This window comes from Galleria mellonella, unplaced genomic scaffold (assembly GCF_026898425.1).
Source record: "Galleria mellonella isolate WM207_F2 unplaced genomic scaffold, CSIRO_AGI_GalMel_v1 utg515, whole genome shotgun sequence".
NCBI classification, from domain to species: domain Eukaryota; kingdom Metazoa; phylum Arthropoda; class Insecta; order Lepidoptera; family Pyralidae; genus Galleria; species Galleria mellonella.
Window position 1 is genome coordinate 1,658,749 of NW_026442107.1, and position 23,088 is coordinate 1,681,836.

A 23,088-nucleotide genomic window follows, 5' to 3' on the forward strand; every position below is an offset into this window, starting at 1 on the left:
AGTGACTATAAAATATAAATATAATTTTAAAAAGTAGAATCCTTATATATCTAAAATAGTAAATAACGATAGTTTATAAATACCTGTATATACCGACTTTTAAAAATTAATTTCAATGTTTGCTTTGTACATACAGTCAGCATTATGAATGAGGTACATATTATTTTATATATGAAACCGTCATAAATGACAGATCGTGGTAATAATAATATGAACTGTAACTTTAATGCTAATAAAGTGTATAATTCCTTACCGTACATCCGAAGGCAATCAGCTTCAATACGGTCTCGAGAAGGAAGAAGAACGTAAAGACGAAGTTCATGAATGCTAACATGTCCATGAGTAGTAGTGGAGCCTCGTGAAACTACCACAAAATTAATACCAATATTTTTAACCTTAACCCAAAAATATCATCAGACATAAATATAAAAGCTAATTGCTAGAACAGAAACCGAAAAAATGCAAACAATTACTTCATATAAAGGTATGTTCTAGCATTTAACTTGCATATATCTAAGAAATTAAAATCCTAACTAACTGCTATTTATAAGAAAATAAACTGAATCATATTTATTATGTAGTGAGTGTAACGGTTGGTGTTTGTGTATTTGTACTGATTTGCGTTTTTATGAGCCCATTTTAGATTTGTGTAATCATGTCTTTCCAATAGTTCATTGGTATTTTAGTGCACGTGCTTGCATGCATATTAGAATGTACAACCATGCATATGGGCGGTCACGACATTTAACCCATTCCACTTATATTAAAGGTTTACTAATATAAAAGTATGTACTAACCTTGAAGGCTGCTGATTCCGGCAACTTACCTTAGTTATTATACAGGAAACTGACAAAATCTGAAGATGTTTAGTAACAATAAAATGACAAAGAGTTCATTAGTCGAGGAACGTGTAGTTATACAAGTGCTACATGCAGCGGGAAGATAAAGCCATGCTTAACAACTTGCAAATTAATTTATATCATTACTCTCAACATTTTAGAGAGAAAGTAGTAACGGACACAGGAAGGGGTGATATTTACTCGGCTGGAAATAATCCCATACAGTCATGTAAATAGACAAAACAATTAGGTTAATAAAAGAAAGAGTACATTTGCACCTATATCGTTTCTTTCTTATTTAATTGTATTGTTTGTGTCCATCCAAACTTGTGTGTTTGTGTACTTACTTTGACACCATAAGCGATGATTTTCAACACCGTTTCCACAGAAAACATTCCAGTAAAACCCATATTCGAATACTTGAGGATATCCGCGTAGAGGTCGTTTTGATTATAGTACTGCCATTTTGTGAAGATGTGCCGGGCGTATTGGATAAACCCATGGCAATGAAAATACATATTTTTGTTATTCCATAAGTATATCATATAAAGTATTGTGGTGATTGTACAGAATGAAATTTGTATAGATAAGTACATGATGTGGGTTATAGAACAGTTTTTCTGGTTAATCTCATTGTTATACTCTAATATTTTCTTTTCAATGGAAATTATAAGAAGAAGGATTATGGTAATGGATTTGGTAAGGAAATGTGCAATTAAAGTTTATGTTAAAATAAAATAATAATAATTTCACGGGGACACAGTGAAATAATAGCTCTCGCTGGATATATATGTTTTTAGACATAAGTTGATTATAGTAAAAATAAAAAGTTATGATAAAACAAATATGAGTATAATTGTACGTAAATGACGTTTATTTAATTTTAGTCCAATTTTCTCGTTTTCTTTTCAATAAATTATTATAATAGTTTCGACAAATTATGTTCTGAATAAAAATATAAAGCAGCGTTTAGCCACCGACAGACACACCTGGCAGTAGGCCATTCCATCAATCATGCAGAAATTCCATATAAAGACAATTAGGATCATAGGTCATAAATAAGATCATGCAACACGAACAACATTAATGGCCCATGCCACATCCTAACTGACTTAAGAGATGTTGTGCATTCACAAGCACGAATAACTGAACAAAATGTTAGTGTATGTTGTGCTGTAGAAGTGCAGGAAGGATAGGTATATCGTGCAGTAAACACTGATACATAATAATGTTATATAAATAAGCAAGCAAGGAATCACGTAAGGATTACTCAACAAAACACAGGATGTATTAAATAAAGATTTGTCGGTACATTTGACAGGAAAGGCTCAATCATATTTCAAATACTGACACCGAACACAGAGACAAAAATTTTTGTATTTCTGTAGGTTTGTGTGTATTTGAATGTTGATTTGTGTATAGTAGTTGTTTGAGTTCTAGGCAGTACTTATCGTTGCCAATTATTATACGGTCGCAGATAGTTGTGATTTTTTTATTCGAAAGACAAGTGTTGCTAAAGATTTAGACATTAACATTAATCTTAATTTGCTAAGTAGAAATAAGTGCCAACAGTTATTAGACGCAGAATTCACAAAAGTAATTTATATATCGTGAGGAAGTTGCCTCCTTTGACAAACTAGATAAGGTTAATCAGATTTTTTGTATTGATAACATAAAACAAACAACTCTCTAGTCAGGTTCAGTGCAAGCTTCTGTGACTGTCAAGGGGTTTACACTAGATCTAGACCGTTTTTGTCTGTGCCTTGTGTAACAGGCTCTACCTCAATAATAAGTGGTAATTTTCTACATTTCACATTGAAGGTGCTCATATTGCTTTTGTAGTTATGTAATTTGTTGAGATCATTTTTGAAGAAATGTTCGCTTCATGTTCATAATAATGTTTTGATTATAAATTTCTGCTAACATTTTATATTCTATGACATATTTAGACACCCAACAAACACGATGATACATACCTTCATCATGAGCAACAATGTGTTGAGGACGATAAGGGTCATGATGAAGTACTCGAAGGGCGTAGAGACGACTATTCTCCACACTTTGTACTTAAAACTCGCCCTTTTGCTTGGCATATACCTCTCTAGAGGACGTGCTTCTATCGTGAAGTCTATACATGATTTCTGTAAATATGTAAAATAGTTATTAGTAGTTTGCTTAAAATAAAGCCCAAGATAGTAATATCTAGAGAACGTACCTGATTTTTATCAATTTCACCATCTTGCAATTCAGCTTCACCCTGCTCTTGAAATGTGATAATTATCAGAGCTACGAATATGTTAACAAAGAAGAAAGGAAACACCACAAAGTAAACGATATAAAATATGGACATTTCTATTCGAAAATTTTGTATGGGTCCCCTGTCTTCGTACGTCGCGGCCATTGAATTCTGTAATACTCTGTAAAAAAAGTGATGCACTTTAGCACAATTGTATTAACAATTTAAAATTTATGTTAATAAAATAGGGACAGAGACGTTAAATATGGTATTATGTACATTTTAAGCTATATTACATATAACAGTTCGTTTCTAAAATTATTTATTTTCACTATTTGTATTATTATATCAATCTTGAAAAAAAAAAGATATATTGAATCGTAACTTCAAATTTTAGGTATCTTTAAGTAACTTACAATAATTTTGAAGTTTTGTTAAATTAATATGTACCTATAGTTTTAACATAACAATTTACTGTATTAAGATATATCTATACAAATTTTGAAATTATATTTAGTTTACAAAAGAGATCTATTGCGTGTAAAGCACTTACTGTGGCCACCCTTCCCCCGTCTGTACCGCAAACAGCGTCAACATTGCGACAGCCACATTGTCGTAATGGAAATTTTGTGTCTTCCACTGTCGTGGCATCACGTGTGGCAATAGGCTGTTGGACTCGTACACGAAATACGACCCTCTGCAAATGGAGCGACTTGTGAATTTACGAAAATATGAATTTATATACTCTAAATATAAAAAAAGAAACATTATACTAGAAAAAAAGATTTTTGTCATCGATTCTTGTAAAATTATATTCAGGTTTTTGAGATGACATTATAACAGTAAAACTCACAAGAATTGGTATTATGCAAAAGATGACTCTTTTCCCATCTATCCCGATTAAGTTGTATAACACGTTTGTCATCTTCTAATTAAAAAAATATCAAGATCTGATTGATATTCAGCATTAAGATTGATTATTCAAAGCTTTAAGTTGTTTGTGTAGCTACTTTTATGGATGGAGTCTGTAAAATATTTATTGAAAACAAGTGGTAAAAGAAAATTGCAGCACATAATACTTACTGGCAGTCTTCATAAGTATTCTTACTGATATCGTTGCAGTGAAAAAATTTACCATTAAAAAGTTGAACTGCAATTACAGCGAATATGAATTGAAACAATATATACACAATGAGAATGTTGATGACATTTTTCAAAGAGTTCACAACACAGTCAAACACCGCTTTTAGCTTTGGAACACGTTTTATAGTTTTTAATGGTCTGAGCACTCTTAACACTCTTAACGATTTTATTGTGGATAGATTCTGTCCCGCCCCTTTTCTGACACCTCTGCAAGAAATAAAAAAAAAAAAATCAGGAATATTCATTGAGAGAATTATAATTATAATTTGTGATCCAGAGAAAATTGTCAAAATTCAATGTAAGGTTTGATGCTGACCAACATATAATAATTATAATACAAAAATTGTAATGCATATTTCTTTGTTTTGGAAAAAACGACACTGGGTAGATTCTGAAGCACTGTTCTTTAAAATTATAATATAACCATTTTTAATATTTGATATTACAGCGAAATAATTACACTATCTATATCAATATAAATTAAATCTTTAGTGTATCAAAACTGCTGTACTATTAATTCATTAAAATAAAATTGTATTTTTAGAGATGAGTTTAGGTGATGGTACCTTAGAATCAATCCCAGTAGATGTAATTAATTCTCTAATACATTTTTAGTATCAAAAGAGGAGATTGTAACGTACCCGATCTCGAAACCGAAGCTGACGAGGGCGCAGATTACAACAGCGGCATCCATGATATTCCAGAGGTCGCGCAGATAAGCGCCCGGGTGGAACAGGATGCCCAAGTCCACGATCTTCAGCAGCATTTCCACCGTGAATACACCCGTAAACGCGTAGTCGAAGTAGTTCAAGATTTTGTTCCTGTACATATTTTAAATTTAGAGTGATTTCGTATTTAGATATTTAATTCGTTTTTTTCTTTTCAGAAAATTGATTTTGGTTAAGTTTGTTATATCATTAATGAAATATTTCAAAAAACATACAAGAAAAGTCATAAATATCTTACCTGCTACTTTCTTCGACTACAGGGTCTTCAGCTGCTAAAGCCGCAGAACTCATACATATAACTATCATAATAAAAAAAATCAAAATATCTTAAATTTACAACCCAGTGTGCACCTCGCCTAATTCTGTAACAAACAAAAACATTTTTTTTTATCAGGATATTATAATTGTTTTTACGTTTATCTCTCAACAATATTATACTACTGCAGTAAAATATAGGGTGCAGAGGCATAACATCTTAGTCCAATAGAAATAATAACGTATGAGCGGTATCATGGGCGACAAAGTATACTTTGTTACATCCATGTTATTGGATGTAACAAAGTTGTTGTTCATGTCTATAATAATTTAATAATGTTTATGTACCTGTTTGTGTGTATATACCAATATTAACCAATATTTGTCAAGTATGGGTGTACCTTGTAGGTTATGTTCAAATTATGGAGAGAGGGTGAGGCCAGCTCGAGAGAGGGGCAGTGAGGAACTATATTGTACGGAATATAAGTGTTACTTTCTTTTGATTGTATTCTATTTTTATGAAAGTGTTAAAGAAGATTTCGAGTTATTAATATCTTTACATATTCCACTTATTAACTTACGGATTCGTAGGTGATAAAATAAACATGGACGAATATGGCAGCATTGGTTTTGGTCCATCTGGTATCTCCTCTTCGTCTTCTTTTTTGGCCTCTTCTTTCTTTTTGTTCTGGAATATTTATGAATGCAATTCATAAAATAATTTAAAAGAATTAAAAAAAAAAAAAAAAAAAATTATATATATTTTTTTTAATTATTATAATTCTAAGTAAATATACGGCGGGATATGCCAAACTCACAGATTACCTTTTATCTGTAGACAGACTCTCTCTACTTCTACTAGCATTTTAATTGAAAAAATAAATCATACTAGCAGTTAATACATGAATGTATATCATCTTTAGCAAGCATTGTTAGGAAATTTAAATAAAACCAAAAATTAATATTGATGTACACCCGACAAAGAATCTTGTTAGTATAGTTATTGGCATGTAAATTCGTTAAATATGAGCCGTACCTACTCTACCTGAGATACAGTTGAGAGCATAATTTTTATTTATCAAGGTGCTCTCATCACCTTGAAAATTAAATAATTAAATGATTCATTATCATTTATCGTATATATTTTATAAACATAAGAATATGAAAATGAATTATATTTTAAAATGATATATATATATATATATATATATATATATATATATATATATATATATATATATATATATATATATATATATATATATATATATATATATATATATATATATATATATATATATATATATATATATATATATATATATATATATATATATATATAGGTATGCAAGTGATCCAATCAATCCATTATTTTTGTCAGTTTTATAAAAATATATTACGAGACTTACACTCCGTGTAATTTAAGTAATTATTTAAATACAACCATTTAATTATACTAAAAATGTATTCAGAAGACTTATATGAATAATATCAGCTGCTTAAAAATGTCGTTTTACAAAATAATGTTTTGATTGAACTAAATGCATTGACTACTTGCATTAAATTAATAAATAATAATAATACGTTAATATAAAAATTATAATTATTAGAAGTAATCTACTGAACAAGATTATTGTTATTAACGTGCTAGTGAAATCTACAATCGACGTTAACAAAATATGCGCAATAAATTGGATAGCAACAAAGCATTTATAAACAATGAACTAACATTATTCATATTTGATACTACTCCTATACTACTTTCATAATAATTATGTGCCCTAGACCAAATCGACAAATCAATGTAAAATATCCAATACCTCTATGGAATAGCCATCTAGAGATATGAACGTTGATAGAATTTTAAAAGAACACCTATTGTAACATTCTGCCCACAAAAGCGACACCGATATCTCATCTCGACCACATTTAAAATATTGTTGACTTGAAAACGTATCTAAGCAGAGAGGTAAAGTGTATCTACAACACACAATGCAACGAGACTAAGCAGCAAAATATCATCAACGTACACACAACATGCGATGCAGCAGTGTAAAAATGGACCACAACACGGGATAATGAGAAAAGATCAGTTTATAAACATCAACAATATTTTAAGTGGTCGACACCAATGCACACGAGTAAGCGTAGCTTAGTACCACCGCCCAACTGCTTTTACCTTCCTACTCGCAGGCGAAGAAGGGTTTAAGTCTACCCGCGGTGGGGTTCCGTCCACCGCGTGTAACGCACCCATCTCTTTCTCCAATTCCTAATTCACCGGAACAGAGGTTGTCGTATGAAACATATTGAACTTCACATATCTAAATAAAAGGTCCAATCTTCCATACAACAACTATTTTAAAAGTAAATACTGGTGGAAGAGTGGCAAACATGCTATGCATTGAAGTTGTGATTCTATTCTAAAGTTAAAGCATCAGAGGATGAAAGGTAACATTCTAGTGTAACAGCGTGACAGACAAACGGAAGCACACTTACTTGGAGCTGCTTTTCTTTATCTTCCTCCTCTTGTTCCTCTTCAGCCGCTGTCAACTCCTGAAATAACACAAATGCAACATTTACACGAGAAGCGGCGTCAGATTTACAATTGAGCTTCAACGTTTACACAACATCACTTATTCACCGTCTGTAGATTTTTACAATCACTTTTTTATTTTGCTTTGGTTGATTATAAATACATAAAACATATCGTTCTTATAATTGTACTATATATTTTAAGCGAATTTTACAGCTTTTATCATCAACTAAAGCGAAACATCTAACATAGCATGATAATCACCTGGGCATTAGCCAAATTGTCGACAGCGATGGCAAGGAACACGTTCAGTAGAGTATAGTTCCCGAACAACACGAGAATGACAAAGTATAGCGAGTAGATCATGCCCCTCTGTATACCGCCCTGAGATTGGATGCCATCGTACATCACTTCGTTCCAATCTTCTCCTGTTAGAATCTACGAAACATAAGAAAAGAACGTACAGTATTCAAATTCTGACGTTTGAAACACAGACCTTAGTAAAAGCGACATTTCATAAGTAGGCACATATCATTTCAGTTATATGTTATTTCTTACACGTATTTTTAATTTTTTTTTTATAAAAATTAAAAAAAAAAATTTAGTTTTAGTGGAACCAATACTTTCTTACTTTAATTGAATGGTCCTTATTTAGATATTTATTTAAGGTAACTTTGTCAATTAAGTTGTCTTTTTAATTTTTATATTATAAAAGTAAGCAGTATATTGTATATTTACCTGGAAGACAGTAAGTAACGCGATAGGAAAGGTGTTGAAATTAGTTGGCGGTGTGCCATCTTCGAAGTTGAACTGTCCCCCAAACAACTGCATACCAAGTAAGGCGAATATGAGGATGAACAAGAACAGAAGGAACAGCAGAGAAATGATGGATCTCATTGAATTTAGGAGAGATATCACCAGATTTCTTAGTGAAGACCAGTATTTGGTGACCTGAAATAAAAAAAAGTGTGTATTAAAAATGTTAAATATAGAATGATATTGTGACAAGAAGTTAGCAAAGAAAGGTTTTAAATAATTTTTAAAATCTAGTAGGCAATATACAAACAATATTATAAAAGTTATTCAAGAAAGAAGAAGAAGATACAAATAAAATAAAATAATAACGTGGGAAGGTTTGATAAAATGTCATAATAATTATAACAAAGAATTACCTTAAATATCCTTAATAGTCGTAAGGCTCTAAGAACAGAGAGACCAAAGGAACCGCCCTTAACCTCTGACCAGACGACTTCAAAGATGGAGCCAGATATAACCACACAGTCAAAGCGGTTGAATGAGGACTCAAAATATATACGCGGCCCCAATGCGTACATCTTCACCCACATCTCCATCATGAACAAACACAGGAACACAAATTCAGCATAGTCTGAAACAAAACAGTGATTAATGATTTTGAAATTTGTATATACGGGTACACTTCTTTGGTGTTATTTGTAAATGGAGACATAAATAATGTAACAGGAGAAGTTTCTATATTATGTTACTTAAGAGATGGAAAAAAATGAGATCATTTAGTTGCAATACACCTAACCATTTACCTAAGGTTATGTCAATATTTCGATCAGGTTAAACAAGACGTGCTTATGAGCTGTTTGATGAAATAACTAAGATACCACTTAAAGTTATTCCTAAATAAATGATTACACAATACCTAAATGTTACGGTTATTTCCTATTCCTTATAAATCATAAATAATAAAGTACGTAAGTTTAAATAAAAATGGACTTACATAAAAATGATGTTAGCCACTTAGGTTGTCTGTAATGCTCGACAGCAACGCATATAGTGTTGAAGAGCACCAAGACAATGACGAACCAATAGAACCACTGAGTCTTCACAGTGTGCCTGATCCAAAAGCGAAATCTCTTTTCCGCTCTCCAGAAGTCCGCACATTTGCCAGCCGATCGTGACTTGCTTTTTAGAAAACCTGCAGTAATCATATAATCTTTAGACAGTATTCTTATAATGAGAGACTGGAATACCGTCGGTCAAGCAATGGTACTGCTGATTTATCTGCAGGATCAACGGTAATTTTATAATCAGCTAAAGGAGTCAGGTTCGACATTCAGCTAATGTTACACTATCTTTTACACATTACACACATAACATTTAAGCTTACGATTTCAATATTGCTACTCGATTAGCGTTGTACCTAATCGAAACAGTTTATTATTATCATTATAAATATATACTATGAGTTATTATATATATAATACATGAAAAAATATCAACCATAGCAACTTGCAAAATGCAAAGTAATTGATTGACTTTTTCATCGAGCATCGAAATTCAGTCGTAATAGCAATTCGATACGATGCCATAAATATTTCTTAGACATTAATAACGACCTTCTGGGATTACTGTCACGTAATCGCCAGTAACGTATATAGGTATATAAGCCACGTTTAAGGTAACTTTAGATTTGGGTTAAAGCTTGGATTATTACAGGTTTAAAGGTGAGGTAAGCCTACAGAAGAAAGAAGAGAATAAGGTATAGAGAAGATAACGCCCTAACGTTTAATCGGAATATAATCAAGAGTGATATTTAATTTTTACAATTTTTAGATTTTAATAAAAAAATTTGTTAAATACTATCTTTTTTGTATCATAAACGAAGGGGCGTTTCCGTAGTTATTGGATATGAAGGAGGGATCACTAAACCTAAATCTATAACTATACTATTTCGACTACATAGAAGATGAAAAGGAATATTCTACCAGAATCACGCTTGATCCCATACCTTGCTTTTTCTTTGGAACTGTAAACAACCAATACACAAATAGAGTACGAATAGGTACTTAATGGAAATGAGAACGAGTGTCAAGAATTATGTAGTACAACACTTATCATGCAACATCCACAAATAATTTTATCTTTGGATAAAATAATTATGGTAAAAGAAAATTGTGTTTCTTTATTAAAATTCGATTTAAAACTATACTTGTAATTGATATAATTTCTACACAACACATATGCCCAATATTGGTACTAAGTATTGTTAGAATATTTAGAATAATAATTTAGAAATATAAGAATGATTGTATATAAAATGAAAAGAACATTAAGGTATGAAAATCTCACCATGCTACTATACAAGGACATGCGAAAAATTAAATAAAAGTTTTTAACACTTTTATTATAGATTTCTTTTTTTAGCTTTTATAGATTGGTGCCATAATTGTTATTACATTTTATGATTCATGTGAAGTGATTTCATTGATTAAAATACATACTAGATGTGCCTAAATGATACATTCTGAGATCGAATTCTTTTTATTATATTCGTTCCTCATGTTACAGGCTAAGGCCATAGACCATGCTGCCACATTTAAAAACCATTGTCACATTTATTTAGATTTCCAAAGATATTAAAAACTGGATAAAGTTATTTAGAGTTAAGGTTTAATAAAATTTCAGTTTATAGGTATACATAAAATAAATAAAACTTTAAAAAATCTCCCTAATAAATAATAATAATCACAAAACGTTATATTGGTTAAACAGATTAACAAAACAACACATACATTCGTATCTACGGACACAAAAATTGTTAAAGATGTGTTTAAAATAAAATGTACTGACCGTCATCTCCGCAGTCTTCATCCTGTTCCTCCTCTTCTGTATCGGTGCTTTTACTCTTGCCAAGATTTTTTAACTTTTTCTTCGCTGCTGCTCTTCTTCGTGCTAATAAAGAATCTACAATTATTCAGAAATCGTTGAATTCTACGCACTACACTACATCTATTTAATATGTTTGTTAACAAAATTTTGAATGGCAAACAAGCTGACGCCCTACCTAAAGGAAAGCGGTAACCGTCAGCTATGAACATGAGTAGCACGATGTACATCATAGAATAGTCTATGATGCCCATGGTACCTTTCATACATTGCCATTGTTAAGAATATTTCATTTATTTTTAATATTACCATACCTTCTATTATGTGCATCTTTTCTTCTTCTGTCGTCCTTTCTTCAGCTAATATTACTTCCTCTGGGAAATAAAAATTTAGAATAAGTATGTATTTTAGATTAAGCGATAAAAATAGATCATTTCTATAATATTTACTCACCGGCTTTACATATCCACTCAACATAACCATTAAGTTCCTTCTCAAGTAGCTGTTGTCTTCTTAATTTAAGATATTCTTGTCTATTTTCTACTTTCTCTCTTTCTTTAGCGAATTCACTGTGAAATATAGCCAAAAAATAAAACACTAGCAACATAATAATGTTTGGGTAATTAATGAGCATTATTACTTTAATGTGCTGCTATTTGTCTTAAACTATCGTTTGTACTTTCACATCTACATTGAAATTTATCAATTTATAGAAATAGAACTAAAACAATTTGTAGGACTCAAAAGTAATTTTACAAACAATATTATACTAGCAATTTAGCTGTTAGCGATGACTATTAGGTAATATATTTAAAAATGAGATTTGAGGTCTTATAAATTAATGAGAAATAAGTACAAAAGTAAAATAACAACAAAAAAGCAAAAAAAATAAAAGGATGAAAGCGGATATCTTGAAAACAGTACATTTGTTAAAAATTTTACAAATTGTAAAGTTTTTTTTTTCATTCAATAATTTATTATATATAGTGTTATTTGGAAAACAAAATGGTAGTGATACACATAAATATCATCGTCAGGGAAATGTTATATTTAGCACTCTACAATTAGTAAACATCCAGGTGGTTCACAAGTAGACCTGCTTCTGTAATCCAGTTGAGGTATGCCGTGAAGTCTTGGTTGAAAATCTGCTGAGCTCTCTCTTTCTGGAATTGAGCTCGTCGTTCAACCCGTCCTCTCTCATTAGAAAACTCACTGAATGTTATTAAAAAAATATTCAACACAATAGATGGGCATGGAACTAAATAAATAAATCATAAATAAAGTGAAATAAGTTTAATAGAGGATGAGGATAATATTACAACTTACCCGCTAAGGACACCGAGAACTAAGTTGAGCATAAAGAATGAACCCAATACTATGAGAGGCACAAAGTAAATCCAGTTGAACGCACTACCTAACGCGTCATTCGTCTGAAACAAGAATTGTTTATTATTATTGAAGGACATTTCTTTTTGTAAAAAGTATCAAATATAATAGAGTAAGAAAATTTTAGCCACTTTATTCAAGAAGCATATAAATGTATCAGTAGATACATTTTCATTATATCACACACGATGAATAATAAAACACCAGAAGTTACCGTCATACATAGAGTATAATTAATGTACTTATCTAAGGGGCAGGATAATTACGTACGTAGGATAGTTATATCAAGATCTTGTAGCATGAAGTGGCCTAAACTTTTCTTTCTCTTTTAAATCTTTGATTGAAACAATATTTGACTAGTAATTTACCCAATAGAGGATGGCGGTCCAGCCCTCCATGGTGATGCACTGGAAGACGGTGAGCATAGCGAAGCCGATGTTATCGAACGACGTGATCCCTCGATTCGGCCCTACCCACTTCTCGAGGCATGTGCTCTTGTTATATTTGCACACATTCGCCCCGTACGGCGCGAGATTCTCGTCGTCCGCGTTACATGGCGTTGGATTATCACCATCATTCATTATTTCACCTGGCACAAAAGAATAGTTCATCTTTATTATATATGTATTTAAGTTATCAACAAATTAATAATCGAACCGACCATAAGGCAACCTGCCGATGAGCAATAGTATCTACGAATAATAAAATATTGATTGATTATCGAGCCTTATATTTATTTACTAGATTATTTGAAATAAAAGAGGATGTACAAAAGTCGATTGCTTGGGTACCTCTGTCCCATTTGTGTTTCAACCGTGAAGCAGTTGTGTTTGCATGGCTGTGTTTCGGTTTGAAGGGTGGGATATGGCGTGAATTTACTGAGTACAGAGGAATAACACCTGAGTCCTCAGGAATGGCAACGCATGGGGGGTATCATGGGCGAAACAGTATGTGTGTGTACTGTTATGTCCATGGTACTGCTCATGTCTATAGGCGACGGTTACCACTTTCCATCAGGTGGGCCGTCAGCTTGTTTGCCATTCTAAGTTGTATAAAAAAAATGTTACTTTGTGTTGTCATATTTCTTGTTTATAATTGAGAATACAATAAGTAGTAAGTACGAAAAGTAATAATTTTGTATTTTCGCAGGATTTGACTAAATTTGACGTAATGTTTGTTTAGATCTGTAGATGAATTTATGAAATGAAGGTTTTTTTTCCATATTCCCTGTTAAATGTTTCAGTCACGTAATATACGATGTTTAACACAACGTACCCAATATCTATTTAGTAATTATAATAATTATACGTTACTCGATATAGGTACTACTTAAAAGTCCAAATTAATTGATAATTACAATATAATACTTAAACATTAAATACTCACTAATATCTTCTAAAGTATAACAAGTCTTATGCAGCGCCCCTGAGTAGAACTCGAGGCCAATAATGGCGAAAATGACGATCGCGAAAAGCACCAAAAGGCCAATCTGAAGCAGCGGGGCCATCGCTTTGATGATGGACTTCAATACCACTTGCAGACCTATACGAAGAATTATATTTTAAGATATGCTTTTGTACGTTTTTTTTTATGACTTATTTATGGCATACTAGCTGGAATAGAAATTTTCTTCTGATATTAAACCAGTAGATACTGCAGTAATTTGAAGAATAACCTTATAAAATGTACAAACAACTTATACCGAATATCAAATCGAGGGTTTCTGTAATATTTAAATATTGTAATATTATAATAAAATAGATAAACTATAAGGTCTTTCAAGTTGTTTTATGAGATGATATATTGATCTTTTTAATTACTGACTTAAATAAGTAATATCTTAAGTAATTATATCAAACATTTTCATGATATTTATGATCAATGCACAAATATTAATTGGATTCATCACTACCAAATACTTTAAAAGATCTATACGAATATAATGACGTAATAAAATGTTTAATCTGTAATTTAAAATTTAATACATTTACAAATGAAAATTTATATTGCTAATATTTTTTTTATACTAATATTAAATTTAGTCTAATAACTAGATAGAGTAAATGAAACAGTAAATACTATGATTAATATGATACAATGAAAACGGAATACAGAAAAGATATCGTGCAAAAGATAATTAGCTGTCGCACAATTTCAATGTAATTAAATACACGATTTGAGTTATTTCACAAATAGAAACGGAATGAAAGTTACCACAATTTCTTGTTTTCGGGTGAATTTAATTTAATTTATTGCTATATAGTTAATAGATTTTATTAATTAAACCACAGAGCAATTAATAACTATGTAAGTTAAGAGTCAGCAATGCATTATGTATATTGATGAAGCTGGTAAATAAATCTATACAACCATCTAGGAGTATCAGAATAAAATAAGTGAGAGTAAAATTGAAAATTCAATGAATTATTTAATAATTAGTTGCATAGATTTCACTCAAATATTTCGAAGTGAGGCAGATCTGGATCTGGATATTTAAAACTATGGCATCAGATTTATTTTTATAGTAATGCAGTTGCATATATTTGCTTATAGTTTCTTTTTTATTTATAAATTAAAGAATATAAAACTTAAATTGTGCAACAGCCAGTATCGAAAGTGCTACAGATAACTAATAATGTTCTAAAACTCACTAGGAACGCCCGATACTAATTTAAGGGGCCTCAGCACCCTAATGGCACGCAAGGTCCTGAAGTCGACTTCGGGCACGATCGGCAGCTGCGTGATGATACTGCCAAACACATATCACTCGATACTATAGCCTGAACTAGCAACTAGCTTAGTAATAAAATGTCTACTTAGGACTGTGCATGTACATGTTTGGTTTCCTGTGTGTATTGTGTAACCGACTGCATGATATTATTTTCTCTATTAATGTAATCTAATTGCAAATCGTCTATGTATTTCTAGATGATTTTAAACAGCACAGTCCTATTATTTTTATTAAAAAAATATAAAATGAATTTTCTAGCTTAACTTCTACTGTCTAAATATCGTGTATCTAATTAGTTTGGTTATTTTATTCTAATCACACGTTAATTGTTACGACTTTATTTCTAAATACACCATATTTATTCACACCTAAATTATTTTTATCTAAGTATTCTTACGTTATAATTTTTTATATATATTTGAAATACCTACGCAATACACAATTATTAGCAAATTGTTACTATTATGCAACACGTAGCCGAAATTCAAATAACATTTAAACATTTTCCATAATATAAAATCACACATTTTCTAAGCTGAATACAGAAACGTCTCATAAAGTAATCATGTCGAGAGTTCGACGCTACGTTTCTTTACTAAAATCGAAAAATTCTATTTTCAAAAAAATCCACTAGCGATATTTTTACTACGTTCCAAAAAGTTCGAAATTCGAAAACATCTAGCGAGAACGTTCTATACAAATAATGTAGGTTATTATGTGAACTTTTCGCCAATTACTGTGAATTACTTGGTATCCGCGAGACGAGCTTCAGCGGTCGGAGCACTCTGAATGAGCGCAGCATCCGCAGGTCAACGTCCACGTTGTATTCGGCGAAAATCGTCATCGACCTAGTTTTCGTTATCGAATATTCAATAAAATAATCAGCTTTAATCCTTTCAGCCCTATCATAACCTAAATTTAAAGCCTATACAATTCTGAATTTTGTTAGTAAACATGAGGTGAATAACCAATCAGTAGGGCCTGTTAATACATCAACATTGTTGATTGTGATGTATTTTTTATTATGATTTCAAAGAGAAATCGCTGCATACCATTTAAAGTTAAATGTTTTTGTTAAGTGCTTAGGTAAGTTGATTAATAATAGACTAGCATAGTTTAAAACATTTACACAACAACTACAACCCATTATCTATGACTCTGTTCAAGTTATTTGCTGTTAACTGTGCTACTTATCTATGCCAGTTTAGATCGAAAAAAAAATGTGTTATAATTATACAAGAATAAAAGGAAAATAGTGTTTCATTTTAGAAGTAATATCTAAGTACATGATATTTAGTCATTGCCATATGCCAATACCAAATACGTAAAATAACGTAGCTATACGCTACGGTTATTAATTAGATATGTTATCTATAAATCTCTTAGGGTAGGCAGAAACAATCAAGTGTCCAAAGGTTTTGATATACATTTCTTACTTTTCTTTCTCTTACTGGTGTATAGTAAATGAACCTTTTTCCTTAATATTTTCTTACGACAATACTTAGAATGAAATTCTATTCTTATTTTTATCAACATACGGAAAATCAATCAATCAATACAATATGAATTAAAGTTTATTTTTTAATTTACAAAACGTCCATATAGAAATTATATCTTTTTCTAAGCATGTCTAATTCTTTACTTTTATCACGAAAGTATGCAACGATTTCAAATAAACGTAATATGTAAGAACTTGTAGGTATGTTAACTTGTCAGTATAGATAGTATTCCTAACTACTGGACTATGTAACCAACAATATAGTGTACAAACATATTTTTTCTTTAATATATTATTCTCAATAATCTTGTTAAAACTACAGTTTTATTTTTTGTTTCCCTAAAAGAATTTAAGAAATTAAACTTGAATTACCTGCTGATATTCTCGTAATAAATAAAGTAATCCAGGATTATTTTTCAAAACAGTAGTACATTTATTGTTAGTTTACATAGTGTATTAGCAAGAGCCAACTAATATGATTTGTCTATCTAATAAAAAAATCTAACTTACCCAGTGATTACAACGAAAAAATCCATGATGTTCCAAACGTTCCTAAGATACGATCCTCTGTGTAAAACAAAACCTAATGCTAATATTTTTAACGAGGCTTCTACACAAAATATTCCTAAAAAGTACGCCTCGGTTTTTTCCTGAAACAAACAAATAATTGATTTGTTTTTTTTTTTTATTTCTTTTGTAAAATATGTAAGTATATATATAAATCGAAATTATTAGTATCCTTTTAACAGCTAAACGGTTTTTTTTAAATACATACGATTCGAAAAAGTCAATAAATTTTGAGTCTTTTGTACTAACACTCCGTATATACGTAGTTATTATATTGGTATAGGAACTTCTACTTTTTATTGTTATCTATTGTGTTTTCCAAATAAAATAAAGAAATAAATAAATTTATGATCTCTCTATATTTCAACGATGTTAGTATTTGTCGCTACGGGTTGATTTGTGACGGCGGTGGTTGTAAACATTTACAAGCACACAAATCAAAACTTACTCGGTAGTTACCTCAAAATTTTGTTAATATCTCGTTCATAAAAAGTTTAAAGTTTCTACTTAGGAAATATTTACTAGATTTATTTTTAAATAAGGAATGAATAATGAGCTAATATTTACCAGATTCTGTGCTAAGATGGTCTTATCGCCGTTGGGCAAATGCTCCTCCAGCGCCAGCACCACGCAGTTGGCGATGATGGTAAGCAGCACCGCGTACTCGAAGGGTGGCCACTCGATGATGAATTTTGTATACCTGGAAATAGAGATAATATGTCCTATTTTAATATAGTTTTGTATATAACTCGTATATAACTTTGGTTGGAAAATATAGTCTATTTCAGTATCACGTCTACTTGATAAGATTGTATTGAAAATTAGCGGATACTTTCGAAAACTCAGACTTCTATGTATAATTTTAATATAATTCATATTAGACATTCTGATGAAAAGTAATAACCATTGGCAATAGATATAAACAACGCCTAAAATTATAAGCAGTATAATGGAAGTACAAAATATTCTGTGACGACAGTAAAGGCACCATATATGTGTTGTTATTCCTGAGGACTTATAATGAAAGGCGTGATATACCCTGTTTTTTATTACAATATTCTACTCTTTCAATCAAAACAGAGCTATTTAAATTTTTACAAGCAAAGAGAAAAATAATTGTGTCAGTTTAACCTAAATAAATAAAATTTTGTTCTTATTTAACCTATATTAGCTGAACTCAAATCAGAAATTTTTGAACATCACTATGAATTATTGATACCCATCTTCTTTCCGTGAGTAGCGAAAGTAGATAAAACTTTATCCGAGAAATCAGTTCAGGGTACGATAGGGCTGAAGAAGGTACAAGCCATTAAGAGAAAGCAGCTGTATGCAAGTGGGTATAGGTACCCAACCAGATGACTTTTGTATAAAGTCTCTCTCTTTTGCTTAATCATTAATCTGGTAATTGTTTTCATAATTCCACTTTTAGATTTGGTTTATTTTTGACACTTATATTTAGACTATTGTTTGATAAGAAGAGTAGTAACTTACTTTAACATTGAAAGCTATGAATAAATATTTATCCAAAAATATTTTTACAATTTATATTTTTTGTAATGCTAGAATTAGGTAGTATAAATTTGTATGATTACAATTTTAAAAGAAAAGCCTTTACAGAAAAAAATCTATTCTTAGCACAGTTCAGAAATACTTGAAATATTTTATAAAGTATAAGAATTCATTTCGAGTTCGAATGATGTAATGAGATGAATATGTACTCAGTCACGATACTGCAGTTCCTAGTTTAATAATGTTCTCCTGACCCGTCCTACATACATAATTTAAAGCATCCATTACGACTTTGTTCCGTGACAACATGAAAATATTTCGTCTATGGTTAGGTACCGTAGACAAGTGTGCAAGTGTTCATCGAACAAATTAATCTAACCCATAATTTGGGTCAACTTTGATTCATGTTTCAATGCACTCAACTTGTACCGCTTTACTTTCGATGAAAAGATTAGATTAGCGCCACTATTATTTTGAAAAAATATTATGGCTTGCCAAGTCGTAGATAAAGGGGAAACACACAAAGGGTTGTGTGATAAGGGGACGTCGAAAAAACAACTTCGTTCGTGTGGATTTTGGAAGTTTGGCCATTTAAGGGTTGAATTTTCAAAATGTCTTTTTTATTGTTCACCTACGCTATGTGAAGAATCGATCTGAAAAATTTTAAGATTCTAGATTCAACAGTTTTTGTTGTGTTGATATATGGGTCAATCAGTCACCCAGCATCCTCTTTTATATATATAGATATTATCCAAGGTTTTTACTATTTCGTTTATTTGCTATTTAAACCGGGATGAGCACCGGACAATTCTGGGGTATGTACTGTATACTCTCTCCCCTGCCTAACCTACGTCTATGAATATTTGCATCTATACTATAATTTTTATAATGAAAACCACAACGGTACTACAGTGACTCGGTCGTTGAAATCATGAATGAGAATCATTACCATAGGCATTTTGCTTATGGGGGGTTATGCCAATAATTGCCACGCTTTACAAGCGGGTTGGCAGCCGCAGTAAGTAAGCTTTGGTAATGTACTAGTATTATATTATCTGTGGTAATATTTTAAGAAGGACGCTGCCTCGCTGTCCTTCGATCGTTAAGTTGTTTTAGTCGCCTTTGATGACACTAACGTGAAAGGAAAGGGTGGTCCATTTTATTGCGGGACTACATGGCAAAGTATGTCGCCAAAGACAATGTTATGAATTAAAAAAGTCTCTTTTATACAAAATACACTATAACTTAGTTTGAACAAGGTAAGGATAGACTAAAAATAAACTATACCAACCTCCGAATAGGATTTTCGTCGGCAAATATAAAGAGCGAGCTGGGCCCCGGAGTAGCGGGCTGGTGCGCGCCGCCCATGGTATCAGCTGGCGCCGCGCGAGCCTGCGCGCCCGCCGCCTCCTGCGCTGCCGCCAACCTGGAATATGTGATGAGAACAAACTTAATACAGTTCCACCATCATTTAAAATTAGTTTTACAACAATTTAAGCTGTTGTTCTATAATAATTTAATATTTTATTATTATATCAGTCTTTAACTGTTCATTGCTGAACATAGATCATTAACAACGAATGATTTATGTACAAATAATAGTTTAAAATTCATTAAATTCATTCAAAAGTAAATTTCTAAGTAAACAGTAACATATGTATATGTTACTATTTAATAGTTAGGTATAGAAATAAATAAATGTTTTACTTTTATTATCTAACTTATGAAATTTACGTAATCTATACATTAATTTTATGAATAGCTAACTGTGTACTCATCAAATTTTATTCCAATCCATTTAGCTGTTTCAGCTTATTTGAGTAATAATGTAGATAGTACATATAGATGCGGAATATATCTCGATATGTATTTATCGGAATGTATCTTTCTATCTTTTTCTGTCTGAATTAGTATACTCGTATAAATTACCCTAATCTAGGTTTGAATTTCTTTGTATTAAATTTAATTTCAAATTGTCATAAAAAAACGTTATCAAACATTCATTATGATATGAAAATATTACCAAAATATAAGGAGAGAAGGAAGGAATTAATAATTGTTACTTTTCAAACATTGCAATTTAGTTTATATAACCTGTACCCGTTTCTAGCGTGTCATATGAACATAAATGAGTTTTGTGCATGTTCCTTGGTAAGCTCGAACGCTTAATAATAATATCATCATCAATTAACATTTAATTTTCCTGTTAAATGGCCGAAATTAGTACCATAAAAGTATATATATATATGTATCAGTTGGAACTTGTTCTATATATAATGCAGCTGTTTATTTAATTAAGTTTGTATAGGTCTTGATGAATAAACAAGTCATTGGCAGCATGGACTACAGAATGACATGTACATCATGGGTTTATTTTATACTATGCATGTAAACTAAAAAGGTTCAAAATAAAAAAAAAACACATTTATGTTACATAATACCAATGTAGTCCCTCCATTCAGCAAAAACTTTTGATACAAAAGAAAGAAAATTTGCTGCACTTTGATTTTGTGCCACAAAAAAGTAACCAACTTCAATCGAGTCAAAATTAATAAGGGACCAATATGCATAGGAAATAAAATAGTCGCTCTATACAAAGTTGGATTAACATTTTTTTGTCTAAATATGAGTATGTCTAGTGTTTATCTAACGGTAACCTGATAAATATTTTGGAGCAGAGATTATAGTTGAAAAAAATTGTTTTAACCGACTTCAAAAAGAAGGAGGTTAGCCTATTTAGTTGTATTTTTTTGTTTGTTACTTCATAATTTAGGTATTTATAAATCGATTTGGAAAAATCTTTTTTATCTGAAAGGATATATTTACAGATTAGTTCGATAGAAATTTTATCAATATCGTTTTACTACTTGTTTTTAAATTAAAATAACTGATTTTGCTGTAATCGATGTTGGTATTTTTTGTGCAACACAATTTTAATTTCTTTTTATCGTATAAATCTTAGATTATAAAATACATGAATACATTATACAATTATAGTGTTAATAATACTGAAAGTTTTTAAGCAAATTGAATAAACATGCAATATGTACGTCAGTGAGTCGTTTTATTCATAGATTAAAGATAGTAGTACCCGGTCTGTGCGATGTCATAGATAAAACAACAACACTTTTTTTTTTTCAATGGCGATGCGATGTAGCAAACGAAGCAAAAGGGGGAAGCTACAAACAAGTGCATTAGATTAATTAACATGAAGTTTGCAACTGATATAGTAGTAACATGTTGTAATGTTTGTGTTTGGGTTCAAGAGTTAAATCTTATTTAAATCTAGATTAATTGTTTACGCTCGGTCGTTTTTTGTGATTTGCAGTACAGTATTTAAGGCATATCGTGTGGTTCCGACATAGAATGCGCTCCTTCCTTTCCCGTGAATGTTGAAAGAGGCGATTAAGGGAACTTAATGGTTGAGATTTGGGCAGCAGCGTCCCTCTTAAAAGATTACCAAAAGTCAAACTTCGATTTTCAAGCGTGGCAATTACTAGCAAAATCTCTACAATGGTTTTTTTTTATGAGTGAAAATGGTATGGGAACCCCGCCTGCGCTAACGGGATACATTGGCGGAGCACCAGTGAAGGGTGATCGATGTGATTAGCCCATCATGATGAATTCATCAGGAATTAACCATGATTGTGTCCAGGGGGAACCGCGAGGAGGTCGACCTGGTTGGGTATATTGCTAGTAATGGGATTCTCAGTCTTCATTACTAACAATCCCTTTCCCCCCTCTCTGCAATGGTTGGCTATAAGGAACGGCCATGTTTCTTATGACAGTTCATGGAGGTGGCCTATGTTCCCCAGTGGACAGATAATGGTTGATATAATGATGATGATTTAAGGCATCCTGTCCTTGTTACCAGATACGTATTAATTAGTAACTAGTTTGAGCATGGTATCTAAGGAGCATGAGGAAAGTAAGTGGATGCCCGGAGGCTGCAACAAATGAGTAAATAGTCGGCCTTCGAAATGGCGACCTCCGCGGTCTATCGGTCGCTAGCATTGAACTTATA

The 23,088-nt window shown here is 31.4% G+C and overlaps 1 protein-coding gene across 1 annotated transcript in view; it reads right to left on the reverse strand.

Moving 5' to 3' along the window:
* Window positions 1–23,088, reverse strand: part of LOC113522916 (voltage-dependent calcium channel type A subunit alpha-1) — a 96,790-nt gene that overhangs the window by 15,359 nt on the left and 58,343 nt on the right. Inside the window, 25 exon segments of the mRNA XM_052898644.1 lie at window positions 1,187–1,297; window positions 2,816–2,980; window positions 3,055–3,256; window positions 3,629–3,772; window positions 4,159–4,425; window positions 4,860–5,039; window positions 5,185–5,261; window positions 5,263–5,308; window positions 5,783–5,889; window positions 7,381–7,470; window positions 7,698–7,754; window positions 7,999–8,172; window positions 8,473–8,685; window positions 8,907–9,121; window positions 9,485–9,682; window positions 11,338–11,439; window positions 11,688–11,747; window positions 12,470–12,585; window positions 12,700–12,803; window positions 13,128–13,348; window positions 14,146–14,301; window positions 15,411–15,508; window positions 17,499–17,638; window positions 18,123–18,255; window positions 20,356–20,490. Coding sequence (XP_052754604.1) covers window positions 1,187–1,297; window positions 2,816–2,980; window positions 3,055–3,256; window positions 3,629–3,772; window positions 4,159–4,425; window positions 4,860–5,039; window positions 5,185–5,261; window positions 5,263–5,308; window positions 5,783–5,889; window positions 7,381–7,470; window positions 7,698–7,754; window positions 7,999–8,172; window positions 8,473–8,685; window positions 8,907–9,121; window positions 9,485–9,682; window positions 11,338–11,439; window positions 11,688–11,747; window positions 12,470–12,585; window positions 12,700–12,803; window positions 13,128–13,348; window positions 14,146–14,301; window positions 15,411–15,508; window positions 17,499–17,638; window positions 18,123–18,255; window positions 20,356–20,432 — 3,453 coding nt within the window. The 5' untranslated portion in view covers window positions 20,433–20,490.